The sequence below is a fragment of the Trichomonas vaginalis genome, chromosome VI (assembly GCF_026262505.1).
Source record: "Trichomonas vaginalis G3 chromosome VI, whole genome shotgun sequence".
Taxonomy (NCBI): domain Eukaryota; phylum Parabasalia; order Trichomonadida; family Trichomonadidae; genus Trichomonas; species Trichomonas vaginalis.
This window is the reverse complement of record NC_067208.1, coordinates 19,939,228-19,961,664: the sequence shown is the minus strand read 5'-3', so window position 1 is coordinate 19,961,664 and position 22,437 is coordinate 19,939,228. Positions and strand designations below refer to the sequence as shown.

Below are 22,437 nucleotides of genomic sequence, written 5' to 3'. Positions count from 1 at the left end.
TGTTAGCAAAACGAAACCCTTACTCATAATCTATTAATAGATTATAGTTAAATTTTTCAATTTTTTTTTTGATGGTAAATTTTTTCAAAAAGTTGAATGAATAATCCTTATAATGAGTTTAACAACATTTGCTTGCAACTAATGGCGGCTATTCAATCAAAAGATACCGACAATAAGACACGTGGTAAACTTGTTGCAAATGTTGTAGAAATCATTGAAGATATTTTAACAAAGAAAGTTTTATCACCATCTCAAAAAGCAGTCCGGTCTGAGTTTGGAAAAAGACATACAAGTGAGATGGAAATTCACCGCAGAAAGAATTATTGCAAATTTAAAGATAAAGAAGACATGATTCAAAACTCAGAATCATACAAACTAATTAAAGAATCCCATAAAGGTAATATTCCAAGTGACTCAATGCTTGTTGGATACATAAGAATTTATTGCCAAACCGACAACATGACTGTACCTCGCGAAGCTACACGCGATAAGCTTGCAATTTTTACATTTTTGGATGATCACATAGAAGACTTGAAAACTCATTTACAAAATGGGACTCGATTTATTTGGGATTAACAAAAATTTTTATTCCATTACCTACTTACACTTTGCTAAGATCTTTTTAGGGACTATAGCATGTAACTTAAAATAACTTGTTTTCTTTTAATTAAATAAACTCCTTTTTTTTATTTAGGTACCCTATTCAATTTCTATCGTCACCATATGGAGAGGTCAGGCCCATATCATAAAACATTAAGTTTGGACTTACTAAGACATGTAAGAATTACCTTGCTTGTATAGGGGCATTAAATACTTTTAGATGCTAAAATCTTCAAAATTAATTTAATTTGATATTCAAAATATGCACGAAAACGTAAATAAATCCGGATCTAGCTCTCACATATCTCTATTTTAAGCATTGATAAGTATTTCTACATTCTATTTTAAAAAATATTCAAATTTCACAATATTCTTTTCATTGATAATCTACATATTAACGAGAATGATATAACTTTTCATGTGTTTAGAAGTTCTTAGCTTTAGTACTGTATTGTTGAAAAAATTATTGAAGACTTTTTTCTTTTTGAGAAATTAATGCAATAACCAAAGAGGAATTGCATATGCTGCGCACTAAAATTATAGAAATGTCTCTAATTAGACACAAATAGAGATATTCGGAAATAAAAATTTGAAATTTTGATCAAAAACGCTATTTTCTAATCATTTTTATTTTAACTATATATAAAGTATCTTTTTCTATAATTTATACTTGATGGTTTAAAAGACGTTTAGACTCAAAATTTTACTGCATTTCATGTGGTAACTATGCTTTATCACTAACTACCTCCTTGTTTCAACCCTGAACAATATATTATACCTCCCAATGCAGGTATTACTCCAACAAAATTAGCAATTTGGCTATTGTCTAAAATTTTCTCAAAGAAAGAGGAGTAAAGTCCCATTTTTAGAATTCGAGCTATATTAGAATGCAACTTAGACAAAAGGTTACAGTTTCAATACACATATTCAAAAAATTTGCATTCGAAATTTAAGATAAAGTACAATTTCCAAAAAAGAGTATCGAATCAGTGCACAAATATGCATTTACATGCTTACACTAGCTTGCACTAGTATTAATAATTTTGAAATTAATTTTCAAATTATTCCCATACCTTTTGCCAAATTATTATGCTTATAATTCTAAGCATAGTTAAGCGATCTCGAATTTCAATTGCTAAGAAAAAATAATTAGTAAAAAATTTGTCTATGCATTCTGTATGATGCTACTAACTATATTAGCAGCATACCTAAAATCTTTTTAATATTTTTGAGGGAATTTGAATGGTACCGGTTGAGAGCTTTTTTAATTAAGGTACTATTTCGATAGAATTTGAATGGTACCCCTTCAATTTTGTGAGGGACCCCTTTCATTTTTTGAATAGGGTACCTTAAATGAAAAAAGGACCTTAATTATAACTCATTTTTTATGTTTTGAGCTATACAAAGCTCATAGATAGATTTCTAAACCTTCATATAAGCCATATTTACTGGAATTTAATTCCCAAATCATAAATTTGATTTCATTTGAAAGAGCTCAAAAATAAATTTAAAACTGACGAGAGAGGAAAATGGATTCTTTTAACGATTCAAGCCAAGAGCCATCAGAACTAAACACAGACATAGATCTTAAAATCAGTAGTGAACAATCTAATGAAGATTTTACAAAAGAATCGGAACCCAAAGAAGAAAATATTAAATCTATCTCTGAAGACTCAAAAGAATATTCATCAGATGATACAAAAACATACACTAAAGATATAACTTTTAACAAATCACAAATCAAATCCACAAATGATAAAGTTCAAAAAATGCAATTTAAACAAAGTAGGCTTATGACAGAAAATCAAGTATTACACAATCATATAGATCAGTTGGTAACCTCAAAGTCCGCTGCAGAATTTGAATTAAAGCAACTTAAATTACAAGATAAAGAAATTAACGAATCGCAAGAGAATATGATACAAAATTTAAGCATCGAAAACACACAGCTTAAAAGGAAACTCGATGATGCACAAGAAACAATAGAATCACAAGCTCAAGAAATAGCAAAATTAACAAAGGAACAAAAGGAAATGCAGAATGCTACATTCAATGAAATACAAAGCCTAAAACAAGAAAATAGAAAACTTACAAGGAAACAAAAACTACAAACTCAAAATGCTGCAAACAAAGAAGAAAATGAAATTATTAAGAAGTTACAAGAACAAAATGAAAAGAACCTAGACAAAATTGTGGAGTTCCAGAAGCATCTTGCTGCCTTGACAACTTTGCTAAATCTTCAAAATGTAAAATCAGAAGAATTATGGATAAAAATAATGGATGAATTTGCATTAGGACGAGCTGCAAAGGAGAGGAATGCAATATTGGAACAAGAAAATGCAAAGCTCAAGTCAGATTTGAAAATTTCTTTAGAAGAATTAGAAAATATTAAAAAACCTACTAAAACATCATCAAAACAAGCAGATGAATTGAACTCTGTATTACAGAAACTATTACACGAGGAAAGAAAGATAAATAAAGAGAATTGCATTCAATTAAATAAATTACACGAAAAAGTCAAGTTTTCTAATATTTTTGCTCAAGTATTATGCAATGTTTACAAACAAGTTAATGATTTACATGCTGCTTTACAAAGGGATCAAAACAAAAACAAATTTAAATCTTTGATTTTTACAACTATTTGCATTCGTAATTTGTTATCGAAGAATAACTCAAGTATAGAAGAAACAACAGTGATTCATAACACATTTGATGCATTTTTCAAGAAAAATTGCGATAAAAATATTGATTGCAAATTTAAATGGCTTAGAATGGCCTATACTCGATTGACAGAAGATCTTGTGCATTCTCAAGCTGATTTACAGACATCAGAAGAAAAAAGGAACCATTTGAAAAAGAAAATTAATCAAATGAAGTTAGAAATCACTCAAAACACGGACAATTCATCCCATTACGAAAAGAAATATCGAGCAATGCGTCAAAAGATTGACACACTCAAAGCAGAACTCAATTCCATGATACAACCTTCGCTTTATGAAAGCACAGTAAAATCTCTTGACCAAGAAATCGCGAGATCCAGTGAATTGCAAGGGAAATGCATCAAACTCGAAGAGACACTTACAGAGAGGGACAATGAAATAGTCATTCTCAAGAGAGAAATCGATACATTGCATGTGACAATTAACACAGTCAATGCAAATTTAGAAAATGTTAAAAATCAAATGAAAGAAGATGATGCAGAGAAGGAAATCTTAGAACTTCTAGTTAAAGGAAAGTCAAAGGATATACTTGCATTAGAAAGAATTGTCGCAAGACAAGAGAATTATAGAGCTTCTGTAACTCAACATTTGAATTTAGTTACTAGAAGCTTATCACCTCACATTCCATCAGCAGTATTAGGTGATAAATGCATAAAAATCGGAAAGCCTACTGCTTTAGCAGAAAATATTAATCCTGCTTTTATTTACAATTAATATTTTTGTTTTTTATTTGTTTTTTTGTTTATTATTAAAAATATATCAATTGTTTGATTGTTTATATGCTGACTACCATCATTGAAGATTTATTTTACAATTTTTATCATATTTTTTGATCAAAATATGTTATATTATATAAATTTCATTGGATAAGTAGTCAAAACGCTTAGCATGTCTCATAAAATGCTTGCATTCAAATTACAAAGGACAGATAATTCGGATCCACCAAAAATTTTAGTAACTCAAATTCAAAAGGTTCCGATGCAAATCAAAAATTTAAAAATTTTATTCAGCTAATAATGGTGAGTAATGTTGCAAATATTGCAGAGTCACTTTTTGAAATTTGAATTGAAATCAAATTTTCTTCACTTCAAATATGGATAAAGTTAAAAATTGGTTTCATCAAGTGGGAGAAAGCCGCACTAAGAATCCGTTTCAAGAATTAGTTGAATTAGCAGCATCTACAAAGGATGAGAAGTTGATCCATGATGCTGTGAATCAATATGTAAATTTCTATTCTCCTCTCTCTGATGAAGAGCTTTTGAATCAACCAATATCAAAAGAATGCATTGTATTGATGACATTAGTACCAAACACACTTAATTCATTAATAAATTCAAACACAAGAAGAGATTTAATTCAAAAAAGTGTTGTTTTCCTAAATTCTGCATCGATATTTATTCCAAAGAAGTCAAACTTCAACAAATCATTCAGAGTAATTCTTTATTCGATGATTGGACAAGAATCTCAATCATATTTAAACCAATCCGAAAGATTACTACTTAACATGACTATCAATACATCATTTGTCGAACACATACTCAAAGAAGAACATTTTAATCTCATTTTACTGACAAAACCTTCAAATCCAATTCTTTTCAAATTTTTACGCAGCGCAATCCTTAATTCTTCAATTTCATCACTCAAATCATGCTTATACATGGTAAATACAATTGTTTCCAATATAAATTCAAGTCCTCCAGAAATTGTTTTTGTTATTGGAGCAATTTACAAAAAAGCAGTTAGAGTTCCTGATTTCGAAACTTACTTTTCAAAATTCAATACTTTTTGTCTTGAAATTTCTGATTATACTTTTTATATCGACGCTGCCAACTCAAAAACGAATGATGCAGACATAATTCCAGCCAAATTCAGTGATCTGATCATTGAATCACCTGAAACAATGATGGATCAGATTCTAAAAATAATTCAAAAATTTCCAGTTTACGAATCAACACTTTTTGCAGTTCTTAACCACGTAAAGAACATGGAACTCGATTTACAAGAGAGATATCTAGAAATTATCGGTCAAACAAGGCAAGAAATACGAAACTTGTTGATTGCAAAGACATTTCCACCGTGGATCTTCGGATTCAGCTGCAAACTTGTTATAAACTTTGTTAATAAGTACATGAACAGCTCAATGAACCAACAATACCTTACTTTTCTGTTTAATCAAGTAAAATCTGAAGAATTGTCAAAATATTTTTCAGATTATGACCAATTCCAAGATCTCTTGATTGCTATGCTCAATAATGTCAGTGATTATGAGGATGCTTCATTCTATTTCTCTAAAATTTTATCAATTTTATTAAATGGTCAAGAAAGAGCCATTTTCACTTTAGATGGATTCTGTAGGATATTTCCAATCGTTACATACCTTGATTTATTCCTTTCTTCGTTAGATGCCATAAATAATTTGAAATCTTTCGAACCAATGATGTCAAAACTGCTGATTGACACTCCTGAGATGAGAGTTTCTCTGATGATCAAAGATTTCATTCAATGGGCCATAGACAACCAGAAATTAGACATAATTGCCGCTCTTTCTATGGATGGACCACATGAAATCATTGACAAATTAATAGAAAAGTCAGATAAACTGTCAAACCTCTCTCAAAAACAACTTTTGAAGTTAACTTTCGCTCAATTACAAAATTCAGAGGAAAACTCATCTGCAACAATCAGAATACCTTCTTTAGTACCTAAACTAGACTCATTGACCTTCAATACCCTGTTTGATAGGTATTCCGCAGGTAAATATCTGATTGATAATAACTTAATCTCGTTTGACTGCAAATTACTACCTGAAATCGGAGTTCAATACATCAGTGAGAAATTTGCGGAGATGTCAATCGATTTTCCAGAGATTTTAGTCAAATTAACAAATCCAGACTTTCCACACACTTCTGTCATCCAATTTCAGGAAGGAAGGGAGAGTTCTTACATAACTGTTGGACAAGTTCCATTGACATTCTACTTCAGAGTCGATGATTATAAAAATCCGATAAATTTATTTAGCGCTGGAGGCTTTGATTTCAAGTATGAGAACGAGAGCTTGATAGTCAATGACAAGCCACAGACATTGCCGCTAAATAAATGGCACAAAGTCTCAATTTCTTTTCCGGACGATTGTTTAAGTTTATCCATCAACGATGTAAGGGTTATTTACACTCCAATGAAGTCCAAGAAGGCAGTTACAATCATCGGATCCACTCTAAACTCTCCTGGTTCAACATTTTATCTGAAATCCGAACTAGAACTTTATGAAACTACTTCGAATCCATTTGGTAAGAAGGAATTAGTGTCTTACCAACCTGGAAGTGGAATTTTGAATATTGAATATCGTGGTATTTATTCATTTGCTCCAACAATCAATCTTGTACCTAAAATACTTGAGAAACTGATGGATGTACAAGATAATGAGTCATTTACTCTCTACATCGAAAGCCTTTTGAACACATCATTATTAGAATGCGTTTCCTTAACGATGCAGCACTTTTTAGGACTTCTAAGAGTGATATTATCACAGAAGATAGACATGTTGTCCTTCCAAATTGTTAAAATGTGCTTTGATTTCTGTAATATCGATGGAACAATGAACTGGGACAATTTCAAAGATTTATTTTTAGATTACAATATCTGGACAAACGGTTTCAGATTTGTTTCTTCTTTAATTCCTTTCCTAAAAGAATCTAAGCGTGGAATTAGGTATCCGAAGGAAGCAGCACTAGTATTACACTTCTTCTTCGACCTAATAATGCATTGCGAAGTAAGCGATGACGATTTGGAAGACTTAATAATTGATATGTTGAAATCCAACTTATCTCCACAGAGTTCTGTTGTTGTTTACATAATTTCCAACGAAAACAACAGGTTTGTAACAAAGATACTTGAAAATATCCCAGAAATTTTGTCTTCTATTTCAATTCAATTTTTGCCATCGTTATCTTTCGAATTACAAGTGAAATACATATACGAATACGCGAAGATATGCACAAGGAATGACTCTATATTCTCTCAGAAGGAAATAGACAACATGATGCCGATTCTTCAAAATTGTATTTTCGAAACTCAGTTTTGGGTGGCATTATTCACATTATTGACAAACAGATTGTGCGATACAATCGAGATGTATGCTCTGGCACCAATACAACGCCCAGATATGCTTCATTCGATGATTCAATTTATTTGTAAGTTATTTAGATCTTCTGAACACGAAGAACTACTTAACATGATTGTACTAACTCTCTGTTCGATGATCATGGCTACTCAAAAGCTTCCTTTGGCGAATTTCGTGAAAGATATTCGAAATTTGTTACATTTCGGAGTTTTGACGAGTAAAACAAACCAACTACCAATACATTTCACTACATACGAGAATTGCAGGATGCCTTCCGAAGAAATTCCTGCAGAAAACCAAAATTTGAACAAAAATGAAAATAATTTATCAGATTCATGCTTTAAAGTACCGAATTCCGAAGAATTCTTGATCTTTGATGAACTATGGTTCGGTCTAACACCAACGCCATTCATCGATGCTTGCAATAACCAAATAAATTCTTTGGTAAATCAAAATCAAAATTCCGAAAAAGTGACAGATAAAAGTGACACCTCAATTGAATCGAACAGAGTTTTAGAGTCACATTTATTGCAATCAATCATCAGTATTGCCGTAGATCTTCTTAAATCCGTGAAAGGAAAGCAATTAACTTTAGTTTTGAATGATCTTTTAATTTTCGGCAGTGATGTTGATCCAAACCTTTCATTGATGCTCCACCAATCCGTTCTCTTGAAGTACATGGACGAACTCCCTGTTTCTTACGAAGTTTTGAAATTTATAAATAATTTTGTCATTTTGGGATGGTGGGAGCACAATTTGACAACATTATTCAACACTGTATGCATGAGTTTCTCAAGATACACTGGTTTTGCTGAAAATAAAGACTATAATCAGAGATGGACCGCATTTGGCAATTTGGTGATGTCAATTCTATCTCTTCAGACAGATATTTCGTCATTTAAGATCCAGGAGAACTTATCTGTTCTGTTTGGAAAGGAAATTCTCATGAACCAGAGTTATCACCTTTTCTGGCTTTATTTCTTCATAAATAACATACTCAACGTACCAAACATCAACAACATCTGGTCGAATTTCATGAATAACATGAGTTTGATTGATAATTCAAAATTATTATTAATTTATGAAGGAATTTTCAGCCAAAACGAGTCAGTTTTCGACAAGATGCAGGATATATACATCATGACAGCCAGATTTACCCAGAATCCGCCAGAATTTGCTGAATATCTCAACAAAATCAAGGCAAAAACCTCTCAAATTTACACAAAATTCGCTATCGCAACAAATGAGAAACTACAGGAACTGAATTCAAAGATTGTAAACCTCAGAAATTCATATATTTCTGAATCTGATAATATTCTGAACCAAAAAGCGGAAAAACTACAAGAGAACTCTAAGAAAGTCAAAGAATCATTATTGTTGATAGAGAAATTCCAGTTCCAAGCACGATTTGACCTTATTTCCCACAAAAAAGAGAGATCTGCCTTTCATTTATGGTGGATTCTTCCGAAACTACCAAATGGAAAGTACCAATTGTGTCCTACAGTCCATCCGCTGTCAATTCCGATGTTGTTTGTGCCTTGTTCCTCGAAAATTAACTTTAATAACATAAATGACTATTTCAACTACGAGAAAAACAAGACATTCTTCAAGATCGGCGAATACAATGTCCAAAACTCAAACATACCTCCTACATTGAGCAGATTTGTATCAATGCCGTTCTTTAACAACCAAAATTTGACTGATTTCATTTTCAGAAGCAGTTTCAGCCACTACAAAGGAATTAGAGAGTTCAAAACCATCACAATCGTTTACGGAACGAAAAGAGTCACTTGTGCACTGAGTTTTGCCGAAAAAGGATATTATATCATCACAGAAGCTGAAGGAACGCAACAAGGCAAGCTTAAACTCATTGAAAACCAGAGTGACATTGCAACAACGACGTTTTTGGACTCCATTTCCTACAAATATTACGGATCTTGTTCATTATTCTTCGGACATTGCGTTCTTTTCATGTCTGACAAGCATGTAGTTAACTGCGTGAAGAGAAACTACTGCCACGAACCAGTAGCCGTCGAATTATGGTTCTCAAGAGGCTATTCTCTCTTTTTTGTTTTTGATAAGCAACATGATCGTGACGGTTTCATTGAAAATGTTGGTCACAGAGAGTTTTTCCCTATTTCGGATTCATTCTTTGGTCCAACATATTCAACAAACGTCACTAAAATAGTTAATGACAAGAAATTGATGAAAAAGGTAACAGATGATTGGGTTCTTGGCAAAATATCCAGTTTGACGTATCTGGGAATCCTCAATTTCCTTTCTGACCGTTCTTTCTCCAATTTCTGCCAATATCCAGTTATGCCTTGGATTATTAACGGAAGAGACTTATCAAAACCAATTGGAACACAGGATGAACAGAGATTCCAGTCATTCCAACAGACGTACGACAGTTCCGAGCCAGATTACCATTATTATGGAAGTCATTATTCTTTCGCCGGAGTTGTTATGCACTTTTTGTTGCGAGTTCAGCCATTTACTAACTTGCACATTGAGTTACATAATGGATTTGACCACAGGGACAGATTATTCCACGATATCGACAACGAATACTTATCATGCAGTTCATTGTCGAGTCATAACGTCGAAGAACTCATTCCAGAGTTTTATGTTCTACCAGAATTCCTCGTAAATGTCAACAACATTCCATTGAAAATTACATCATCGAATATTTCTCAAGATAAAGTGATTTTGCCTGAGAAATACAAGAACGATGTAGATTTAGTTTGGTCGTTGAGAAGAATGTTGGATGAAGTTGACAATTTGGAGAAATGGATTGATTTGATTTTCGGATATAATTCAAGAGGAGAAAACGCAAAAATACAGAGAAATCTGTTTTATCCAACAACATATGGAATTAAATCACAATTAATTGATGACGACGCAGCGTTTGAACAGATGAAAAGATGCTTCGGACAGACACCAACACAGTTATTCACTGAACAACATCCTCCAAGAAACACAGTCAATTTCAAGAGAACTGTTTTGTTGGCGGATACTGACGCAGTAATGATGCAAAAAGTGAATGTAAAAAGTGACACTGAATTGAAAGATGCTATTATTATACAGTACAAAGATCATTTGCATGTTACATCATGTACAACTTATTTCAGTAATTTAATACATTCATCTGTTTTGTATTACACAGATGGATTGATGAATTGGAAGTGTAATTTGAATTCTTTCATTTGTTCCGCATTTTCTTTCGAAAAATTGTTGTTTTGCGCTTCTTTATCAAGAGGATCAATGATCATCTTCAGATGCCAATGCAACAAGAGTGGAGAAATCACAGGATACTACACTCTCTCAACAACAAATCCAATCCCATCTCAATACCTAATTACAACATCATCTTCTCAAAATACTTCCTCTTCAATTAATACATCATCTTCTCAAAATACTTCCTCTTCAATTAATGCATCAAGTATTGAAAATAATTCCTCTTCAATCAATACATCATCTTCTCAAAATACTTCCTCTTCAATTAATGCATCAAGTATTGAAAATAATTCCTCTTCAATTAATGCATCAAGTATTGAAAATAATTCCTCTTCAATTAATGCATCAAGTATTGAAAATAATTCCTCTTCAATCAATGCATCAACTTCTCAAAATAGTTCCTCTTCAATCAATACATCAACTTCTCAAAATAGTTCCTCTTCAATCAATACATCAACTTCTCAAAATAGTTCCTCTTCAATCAATACATCAACTTCTCAAAATAGTTCCTCTTCAATCAATGCATCATCTTCTCAAAATAGTTCCTCTTCAATCAATGCATCAAGTATTGAAAATAATTCCTCTTCAATCAATGCATCAACTTCTCAAAATAGTTCCTCTTCAATTAATGCATCAAGTATTGAAAATAGTTCCTCGCCGATCAGGAATTCTGATGATGAAAATATTGATATAATTCCTTTGTGCTGCTGCATAAGTTCTCATCATTATGTTACTGGAGAAGTTATTGGAAAGAAGTTGTACACATTCCATGTTGGCACAGGATTGATGATAAGATCGATTGAATTGAAATCTTCATCAAAAGCAGTTTCAGTTGTAATTGATGATTCATTCGGATGTTTCATTGTTTTCTGCGAATATTCAGTTGAAGTTTGGACATTGAATGGAACATTTGTAGGAATGAAAGAGTTCAAATCTAAATGTCTATGTTGTTGCATCGCTTGCAATGATGTTGATTCAACATCTGCATCTTGTCATGATGATGGTTTCGTCAGATTGTGGAGATCTGATGCTTCCAAATCAGAAATGACAATGATTAAAGAGATAAAAGTTCCTTTCAACGATGCTGTATCAATGGAACTTATCAGAGGAGGATCTTTGTTGTCAGTTGTCTCTTCCTCATCTGTTGGAGTAATTTTGGCTGCAAGAGGAGCTGGAACTGGAACAATTTCCAACAAATTGCCTTCAGAATGCGCAAAATGCGGAAGCAAAGGCAAATTGTCTGAATGCCAGAGCTGCGGTTTGTATTATTGCAGCCGCTGCTCAATGAACAATGCTGGAACAATCTGTAAAGATTGCCTGAATAAGATAGAAGAATGCGCTGATATTGATTTTTAAATAAAGATATTTATTTGTTATTTTTCTTATATGACCATAGCGTTTTTAAATGAATGACAACTGTTATCAAATTCAAAAACACTTAATTTGTCCATATGTGATCTTCAACCTGATTCAATATCAATTTTTTATTTTGCTTGTTTTCGAGATTTTTATCATTAAATCTTAAATCACTGCATCATGGAATTACTATAATTCATTAAATTATGCTTCAAGGTCAATATTTACTTTCAATTAATTCGATTCCTTTACATTTTTTCGAAATTTCAGAATTTTGATGTTGATATTTTACATCATCATATTGCTGATATGTCAGTGCTCAATGTAAAGTAATTAAATTTGATAACGTTTTTTCTTGATCAATGTCTTTTAGTGGGAGTATTGGTCGAGAGGGAAATCCATTTACACTCCCACCTACTGTAGAGCTGTTTGCATACAGTGAAGAACGGCAATTGCAAAAACAGCTTGAAAGGAAAACATTATCGAATTTAACTCTGGTACAAAGGACAGATATGCTAAAATCTCCAGTTCCTCCAATTCAAACAAAGAGGTGTTTAACTTCTAGAATATCTCAAAGAGCTGAATCGACGGTATCAGAAAATCAAAATTCGGAACGAAGGGCAAAATCATCAAGAGGTAAAAGAACTACAGAATTTATAAACGAAAAACGTGAAATATACCTTACCCAATTATTAATTGACCGTAAAAACAAAGAAATTAATCAATTAAATAATCAAATGAAACAAAACGATCTAAAACTACAAAAATCAGAAGCAGAATTTGATGAAACTGTTTCAAAGGTCGAAAAAGCAACCCAAATTGTTGAACTTAAATTGATTCAAGGAAGAAAAGCAGCAGAAATAGCTTCACAAGACAGATGTGAAAAAGAAAGACTTTTAAGACAAAGACAAACAAGTATTGAAATACTTAAATCGGAAATTAAGAAAGATTTATGGACTTTAGAAGAATATGAAGAATATTACAACTTTTTACAGAGCATAATCCCAGAAAACAAGAAAATAGAAGAAATTTACGCTGATTGCGATTTTGTTCCAAAGCAATTACAAACTTTGGCAAAAGACAATTTGTTTATTTTCGAACACACTCAAAGAATACGCGAATTGGATTTACACCTAAATGACAATTCTCAAAAGAAGCTTGAAGAGATAAATAAACTCTACAATGAAGTTAATTTGATGATTAAAAAATTACCACAGCCAAAAATTGATGATAACTCAATGACATCAACAACAATGCAACGGAAAAATGCAGTTGAAAGTGAAATCGATTATTTATCGCAAAAAGTCCTTCAAACATTCAGAAGTTGTTTTAATGAGGATTCTGATGAAACAGCAATGAATCTTTTAACGCGATTACAGAAGAGGTTAGAAGAACTATATCGTGGCGTTGCTATAGTGAATCAGAAATTTGTAAAACAAAAAGAATTAGAATTTACAAAAGTTCATCGTGAAGAAACACGAAGAGTGGCTCAAATAGAGGAAGCAGCTGCATTACAGAAGAAGAAAGAGGCAGCGTTCGAACGTGCAAATCGTCCTGTAAAGAAGAGAACAGGAAGACCTCTTAATCCAAGAACAATTCCTGTCAAACGAAAGAGGAAGAACGATGATGAAGAAAACGAGCTAATAAGAAGACGAAGGGAAACAGAGAAGCTATTATATGGACCTGTTTTTGATTAATTTAATAATATAAGGAATTCTGGGTGAATGAATCATTGAGAATCCTTATATGAATTACCTATTCAATATATATATCTAATTGTTTTTTAAATACTGTTTTTATTTGCTACTATTCATTCATTGAATTTCTTTTTTCTTTTCAAATTGATATATTACATTAATATTTGCTTTAAGATAAGTACAGATTATATATCCAAAGTTATTAAGTAGATATTTTTAAAATAATATTCTGTGCGCAACAAAACTTAGTTGATGAAATAAGAACACATAGAAGTAACTTTAAGGAAAATTACATAAACATGTGACTGTTAAAGGCAAAGAAGCTGATGTAAATCAATGAATTTTTATTGAACAACATCTTCATGGAAATAGCACCTCATCTAACAAAATGACACATATCGGATAGTTCTATGTAATGGCTCAACAGTTTTGTTCGGTTACTAGGTGAGATTTGAGCTGATATTTGAAATAAAATACGATCAATTGATTTTGGCAATTTCACAAAAAATCCATAGACTTTAAAATAATATTTGACATAAAAAGTCAATTGAACTGAACTTGTCGATGAATGTACCGAAGGATCTCAAAAATTGAATTAATACAAATTTTTTTGTCGTTTAAATGAATTAGTTTCATTTTGCAATTATTTCAAAATAATATTTTTGAAGATCCCTTTCAATTAAACGATGGGATGTGAGATGACACATACAAAAAAATGAGCGACGCAAAGACTCTCTGCATTGTTGTTACAGGTGGTACATCTCCAGGTGTTAATGATCTCATTTCATCAACAATCACATATGCCTATGAAAAAGGCTGGAAAGTTATTGGTTTTCATGATGGATACGCGCAATTAATCAAATGCAGCTTAGAAGAACTCCAGAAACAAAAGGTTGATTTAGATCTTCAAGTAGCCCAACTTATTTCCAATACCGGCGGTTCATATCTTCGTACATCATGCTTAGGATTTGCAATCACTGATCAACAAGTTAAAGAAATCAGTGAGAAGATCCGCGCTCTTCATATCAATTACTTCCTCGCACTTTCTGGCAATGAGAATGTCGCCATGTGCCATAGAATTGCCGAACAATTTAAGAACGATGATATTCAAGTTCTTGTTGTTGCAAAAACAATCGATAACGATGTACCACTTCCAGACTTTACATCTACTTTCGGCTTTGCTACGGCCAGAACCTTTGGCGCTCACCTTGTTGGAAATCTTTTAGCGGAAACAAGGTCAGTTCCACATTATTTCATCATCGAAACAATGGGAAAGAGATCAGGCCACCTTGCTTCCCAGATGGCTGCTGGTACAAGCACTTGCCTCTCGATTATTCCAGAAGATTTCGGAATGAAGACTATATCATTGAAACAGATCGAAAGTTATGTCTTCTTAGCACTTATTAAGAGATACATCAGAGGATTTACTACAGGAATCGTTATTGTTAGCGAAGCCTTAATTAATTCGTTAGATTACGAATCATTACTCGATCTTTACAAAGGAAACATCAAGAAGAACGCACGTGGAGAGTTATCTCTTGATGAGGGCGAGCTTGGCCGTCATATTTCAGACTCAATGCGCGATCTTTGCCCCAGATACAAATTAGACTTAAGATTCTGCCCTAAGAAGATCGGATACGAACTCAGAGGTGCGAAGCCAGTCGTAAATGACTCAATGATTGCAAATCAACTCGGTTGTGGTGTTGTTGAAGGATTTTCAGAGCTCCAGAACGATGCAATTGTTCTTTGGGACAACGGAAGATTCCTCTACAGACCCGTTGGCGAACTTACGAACGAGAAAGGAAATATCCCAACAAGATACGTCGACGCACAGTCAGAGCAATACCGCATTATCAAGAAACACCAGTGCTACGTCACAAAGGCCGATCTCCAGGATGCAGAGTTGATTAAGAAGATCTCTGAGATTTTGCAGATCACTCCAGTCCAATTCCACCAGAGATACGACGACGTCATCAACTCAGTTATTGTTTAAATTTTTAAATAATTCAATTTTTTCAATGGCATGATATTTATTCCAATGAATTTGAGCGGGGAAAAAATGTGAGGAATGATTATAGCTAAAAAAAGAGTTATCAACGTTAAATTTTTGAAGTATTGCCCAAAATGCATAAGTATTTCACAAACAGATACAATTAGCTAGGGGGTCTATTGTCTTTATACATAATTTTGCACTATCCTCTTCTATGCGCGTACTCTTAAAAACAATTATTGAAAATCCAAAATCAATGAAAATTCAATTCATTTAACATGGTTTTCAGGTTACTAAAAAAGTTTGGTTTCCAAAGACTTTAAAATTATATTAATATCCATGTCAACTTCTTCTCAGGAAAGTGTAAATTTGACATGTGAGATGTTTCATTTGGAAATGCAACATTTCTCGAACAAAATATATTTTATGAAGAATGTAAAATCAAGACTTTCTATCTCAATTTCAGGAATAGTGCCATCATCATCTCATGAATGTTCAGGATCTAATTTATACAATAACTTTAAGTTATCATCTCATTATTATATTCAAAATAGTTGCTTGATAATTTTTCGGGCTGATTTAGAAGCCCGTAAAAAGTGTCACAACTATTATTTTATTATTCATTGGCTTTAGTCAGAAGAAGAAACTTTTTACAAATATTGAGAAGAATAGTAGAATATAATATTATCTTCTTCTATTCACAGAAAATGAGAATTTTCGAAATTTAGTTGATATGGACTTTTTCTGTTTTATTATATGTATCAATGGAATTTTTGCTTCACATAAGTATGATGAGTAGTGTGAAAGTTTATAAGTTGAATGCCAACGTTTAATATTATTGAATGAAATCGTTCCTTTTGTAACTTGTCTGTCGCAATATGAATCTTCAACTATAATCGAACCCCAATCATAATGACCTGAATATTGTTCAAACTCATACGAGCCTGAATTATCAAGGAATGAACAGTATTTAATCTGAATCATTGATCCCCCTCCATATAATGTCGAACCACCTGAACTTTTCACTTGATTCTTTAAAAAATTACAAAAATTAATACTATAATTACCCCCATTTATTTCTACAATAACAACTATTGATACTGAGTTACAAAACGAAGAAAATGTTATGTTACTAAAACTTCTTCTAGAGTTTTGTGTTTCGGTTATATATATTCCTGCACAATATACTGATGTACAGAAACTTGTGTTTATTGATTTAATTTCAACACTCCCATGTTCAATATTGTTTGTATAAGATTTTTCTGAATCTCCGCAATTATTAAAAGAACACACATATATAAAATTTTTATATGATGAATTACCTGAGTAAATATATGAGTGTTGTCCATCATTAACTGCTTTTGATTGGTAGCCACAGGATCGGTATTGAACAACAGAACTCCAACAAGAAATGTAGATAGCTCCCCCTTTATCATTACTGCTACACTTATTAAATAAACAATCAGAGTTAAGAAATTTAATGTATGATTTTGTAATATATATAGCACTTTTAGTGGTAATAAAGTAGAATAGACTTTCAAATATGAAACATTCTTCTTCTATTGATGTCACCTCAACATTTTTTCCTGAAATGGGATCTGAATTAGGAGAGTTTTGGTAAAAATATTCCCAAATATCATCAGATAATTGATTACAATGCAATTTCTTTGTTGCTTGTGTATGCTTTTCTAATATATTCTGAAAATTATGATTGAAATTCATTGTTTCAAGCAAAAATTTCCAATAATATGACATTTTTAATGTGATATCTGTCAAATTATGCCGATATTTCTGAAATTGATAATCAAGTTCTAAAAATGCAAATCATTTTATAGAAATTAGTGTATCGTCAAAAATAATTCGAAAACGCTGACAGTAATATTCAAAATTCTATACAAAAACATAGATTTTGGAGAATTTTGAAAATAATCACGCAAAAAGTAAATTAATTTAAGGCATCTTGCTTAAATATACTATACAATTGATGAAATCTATGAGGTGTTGACTTAATACGTTCTAAATTTGGAAAATTGTAGAAACCTTAGTGAAAATGCCTAAAACCTATATAACCATCAGATCTAAGTTGTAAGTTGATTCAATTACAATGGACTTGCTACTAACGTATGTGATTTTCATGGAAAAAGTTAAAGATGGTCGAAATCTATCATTATTTATGTTTAATGATAATAAAATCAAATGTAATTCATTTGAAATAAATCAAAATGAGGGATCGTAAGTTTAATTATATCTTAAGAAGTAAAATAAAAGATGAAAAAATAATAATTTGCTTTTTATTTGTTCATTGTAATATGAATAAGTTAACTTTCGGAAATTCATTGCATTGGTTAATATTTAGTCGATTCTAAAGAAAAATTGAAATTTATTTTTGTAAAAAAAGTATGTAATTTGTATAGGGGATTGGATTTAATATTTTAGGACTATTTTAATTATGCTTTGCATTGCAAGCATAGATATTTGTTTTGATTATTATGAAGAGAGTGTCAATGTTTTAACATTTTTCTGAATAGAGTAATATATGTTGATTATCAATGATATCATTCGAATTTGAAATGAAAAAAGACGTGAATCCAGCTTTTAATTAATTCTTATCCGACTTATGAATGGTATTTGAAAAGAATTAAAAGGTTTACATTCATTAATTCGATTTGAATTTTATACGAGCAATTCATATTGTGCTAGCCAAATACTTATCAAATCAACACAAGTAGAAAACACGGGTTCCAAATGATAATATTTTTAAAATTCAGCAGCGTTTTTCAGCAAATTTTATTTTTCGGATATATATCGAATCATTTATTCAGAAAATACAGAATTACATTACTGTCACAATAAAGTTGAATTTGTACCATACTTCCTGGATATTTCTGACCACAAAGAATTCTGTAATCTTATCATTGAAAAAATATTTTGAATGATAATTACCAACAAATTGTAAATGCCATTCCAAGTTTTTGAAAAGAGAAATAACGATGTTTTTTTAATATATTATGAATTTCTTATTTTTAATTGTTATTTTTGCAATCCACACAAATTGTGAAACATCCTCACAATGTACTGCTTATCAAAGTAGATTAAATTCGATAGAATCAGATCAAAGTTGCTCATTACTTAATTTTTATATTGATACAGGAGATCCAATAGATATAATCATTTCATCTGTTTTTCAAGGCTATGACTTTCTATCTGTGATAAATATTACTACAAATCAAACGATATTAACTATAAATAATTTCGATCTTCAAAATACTAATGTTAACGAGATCATATTTCCACGGAATGCTATAGTCAATATCATTAATGATGCAATACAAAGTGAGTTTCTTGAAAAGATTAACATTATGGAAAAATATCAAATTAATTTGACAAATATCTTACAAACATGTCCTACCATTAATAAAATAGATTTCATAGAATATGATGATTCCATTTTTCAAAATGAAGAATATACTGATTACTTCTCTTTGTTAACACATATTGGCCTCATTGATATGAAAACTCCCATCGATATGAATCATTTTACTAACTATCAGAATTTACAAGAAATACATTCCATTAATACAGAACTTAATTTTTCGAACTCATTCACTCTACCCCAACAATGGCGAGCAATTATTATCAATAATCAATATACTATAGATACAAATGAATTATCTATGTTCTCCTCTCATGTTACAAATTTTAGCATAAATAAAGGATACATTAAAATTTATTTACAAAATGAAAAGTATAAAAACACAGCAGTTTACTTTGTTAATAATACTGAAGGTAACTTTAATTCAATTGATTTTGTTGATGGAGAGGATCAATATAATGTTGCCTATATATATCAATTGAAAGATAACAAAATTACATCATTTCCAAGAAATTGCAAGTTCAAAGAACTTCATTTTGATATGAAAAATTTAACAGTTGATCTGAATAACAACGAATCTCCAATTCACATCGAAAGTCTAATTTTTGAAAACTATGAGAATCTTCTAATTAGAAAGAATTCATTCCACACAAACGATTTCATTGGTGACATTATGCTTTATGGTAAATTATCTATAGAATCTCAATCAGAACAACAACAACCTTTAACAATTGAAGAATATGCATTTAATGGAACAACAATAGAAAGTATCACTATTTCAAACAATCGCGCTATCAAAGATTTTACTTTTTATAATTGCAATATTACAAAATACTTAAACTTATTATCAGGATCATCAATAAATCTCATAAATCTGGCCAAATATAATCCAAATATTAAAAGAGTAATTGGCCAAAATGAATCAACATATTATTATAATAGTTTAACAGATCCAAGTTTTATGCCACAAGATACACAAAATATTATTGTTTTCGATAATGATGTAGATATTTCTAATTTACATAAAAAACAACTGGTTTCTTTACACATTTATAGATGCAAATCATATGGAAAATTCACTAACGAATTTAATATTAACTCAATATACTTTTATTTTATGAATAGTACAATCAAAGAACTTACTTTTTCTGGAGCTGTCGTTGAAAATATTTATTTCTATGAATATCAAACAGGTCTTGTATTTGAAGAAAACGCGATAAACACAAATTCACTTGAATCAATTTATTTCCAGCAAGATAATCCTGCATTTGTTCAGTTTGATGATCGTTCTATTCAATGCAATAACTTACATACAATATATCTTCCTCTTTCATGCAATATCGATATTAAATATTTATTTGATTACTGTGAAAATCTTGATTTTTCACAATTCAGAGAGTTTAAATTTGAACACTCATCAATTTATATAGACAACAGATTTTTGGGAAAGTTTAATGATCCAGTTAATTTTTACATTATTGATTCATCTTTGGATATACTTTTTGACTCCATATCAAAATTACAAAAATTGAATTTTATAGTTAATTCAAATCCAATTGAGTTATCATTCATTGAAAATTATTATAAAAAAGAATCACATTATAATGCGCTTCAAATCAAGTGCATTAATCCTGTTTATTTCATTGCAACAGACAATATAATCATGGAATTTAGTGCTAAAACATATGTTATTTTTAATGCAACAAGTTTTGAAGACATTGATTTAGACAATCCATATGACGTCAAAAATATTACTGTTTTTTCAGTTCAAAACACTACAGGAGCTTTTACCATCAAGGATTCCTCTAGCAATTCAGAGGCCATCGATCATTTTAATAATAATATTGATACATCATCTATAAATCTTTTAGAAAATCAATTAGATTTTGAGAGCAATGACAATAATCAAGAGTCGAATGATGATGTTCAACTTTTCAAATTTGGAACGTTTGAATTTAAAGAATCAGTTCCAAAGATAGGAATGCATGTATTTAAAAACGTCAAATCAATCCAATCATTAATATTTTCAGGAGAAAGTGTCCGTACTATCGAATCAAATGAATTAATCAACACAACTATTGATAAAATTCATATCCCTTCATCAAACAATATTTTGTTTGATCAATTATTAGCAAATTGTCCAAATATTAATGAATTTGAGATTGGAGAAAGTAACACACAATCAGAATTTATCTTATTTAATAATTCAAAATCAAGTATTGGACCAAAGTTTTTAGATAAATTTTTAAAACTCAAGAATGTTTCTCTAATTAATTCATCTTTAATGATTTCTAGTCCATCGAAACCTCAATTCAATTTAACGATAGGAGAATCAGATTTCATACCTCTGGATGAGATATATAAAGATATTCAAAACATCCAAATTCTGCAAATTAAACACAATGAACAGACAAATAAATATAACATCTTTGCAAATACAAGTGATGAAAAACAATATGCTATTATACCCAATCTTGACGATCTAAATGACTTAGTTTCAATATCATCCACAAAAATAGATCAAATCATAGTTTATAATTTAACTAAAAAGGTAATAGAAAATATTCCTCCAATCAATAATGTTGACAGCATTTATTTCAAAGCCGATATCGAGAGTGTATGTTTTAATTATACAAATCCTTCATCAATTAAATCATTCATTTTCGAGAATGAAAATCAAATCACAGTTAAATCATTAGGAGATCAAACTGATGTTTATAATGATATATTAGTTAATTATAAATTCATTGGAGGAAATGTTACAATTGAAAACAATGCATTCGTTAATCAAAAGATAGGCTTATTTGTGCTACCGGAAAATTCCTTTTCATTTGTTAATGATGACTCATTCATTAATTGTAATATCAGCAAATTTATTGTTAGAAATAATACAGAAATCAATTTCAGAAATATCCTCAGCACAACAAATAACAACGATATTAATTTTTCCGGAATTAATAAAGGATATTATTTGTATGATGGAAACAAAATCCAAAGAGACAAAGTTCTAGTTTTTAGACCAAGACTTAACTTGAAAGAAATCCATTTAGGCGCATCACATTTAGAAGAAGTGATATTTGAAATTTGCGATTGCAGTATTATTGAAAGTCCAACATTTTCTAATACTGATATCAAATCTATCATTTTCAATACAGATGTCAACAAAATTCAAGAGAATGCATTCAGTGGAATTCAAAATATCAAGAGCATCGCATTCAACAAAGGAACTGATAACACAATCGTCAAGAAAAATGCATTTTCGAATAACAATATTAATATAATCACATTCAAATCAATAAATATAACATTCAGCAGCGGATCATTTTTTTAATCTTGGAAATCTT

At 30.8% G+C, this 22,437-nt stretch overlaps 5 protein-coding genes and 1 pseudogene across 6 annotated transcripts; all 6 read left to right on the top strand.

The window, feature by feature from the left end:
- Nucleotides 1–96: 96 nt before the first annotated feature.
- TVAGG3_0896480 (uncharacterized protein) lies at nucleotides 97–943 on the top strand (the record flags this gene model as incomplete). Its single annotated transcript, XM_001325190.2, has 1 exon — nucleotides 97–576. One exon carries the CDS (start codon nucleotides 97–99, stop codon nucleotides 574–576), a length of 480 nt encoding a protein of 159 aa, XP_001325225.1.
- Nucleotides 944–2,051: 1,108 nt separating this feature from the next.
- Nucleotides 2,052–4,097, top strand: TVAGG3_0896470 (uncharacterized protein; the record flags this gene model as incomplete). The annotated part of the gene is made up of 1 exon (XM_001325191.1): nucleotides 2,130–4,034. The coding sequence occupies one exon, from the start codon at nucleotides 2,130–2,132 to the stop codon at nucleotides 4,032–4,034; it is 1,905 nt and encodes a 634-aa protein (XP_001325226.1).
- Nucleotides 4,098–4,413: 316 nt separating this feature from the next.
- TVAGG3_0896460 (platelet formation protein family) lies at nucleotides 4,414–12,033 on the top strand (the record flags this gene model as incomplete). The annotated part of the gene is made up of 1 exon (XM_001325192.2): nucleotides 4,414–12,033. The coding sequence occupies one exon, from the start codon at nucleotides 4,414–4,416 to the stop codon at nucleotides 12,031–12,033; it is 7,620 nt and encodes a 2,539-aa protein (XP_001325227.1).
- Nucleotides 12,034–12,380: 347 nt separating this feature from the next.
- Nucleotides 12,381–14,186, top strand: TVAGG3_0896450 (cilia- and flagella-associated protein 100 family; the record flags this gene model as incomplete). Its single annotated transcript, XM_001325193.1, has 1 exon — nucleotides 12,396–13,730. The coding sequence occupies one exon, from the start codon at nucleotides 12,396–12,398 to the stop codon at nucleotides 13,728–13,730; it is 1,335 nt and encodes a 444-aa protein (XP_001325228.1).
- Nucleotides 14,187–14,430: 244 nt separating this feature from the next.
- Nucleotides 14,431–17,529, top strand: TVAGG3_0896440 (6-phosphofructokinase protein; the record flags this gene model as incomplete). The annotated part of the gene is made up of 1 exon (XM_001325194.2): nucleotides 14,446–15,723. The coding sequence occupies one exon, from the start codon at nucleotides 14,446–14,448 to the stop codon at nucleotides 15,721–15,723; it is 1,278 nt and encodes a 425-aa protein (XP_001325229.1).
- A 2,004-nt stretch (nucleotides 17,530–19,533) lies between these two features.
- TVAGG3_0896430 lies at nucleotides 19,534–22,424 on the top strand (annotated as a pseudogene). Its single transcript has one exon. A coding segment is annotated over exon 1 (2,891 nt).
- The last annotated feature ends 13 nt before the right edge of the window (nucleotides 22,425–22,437 follow it).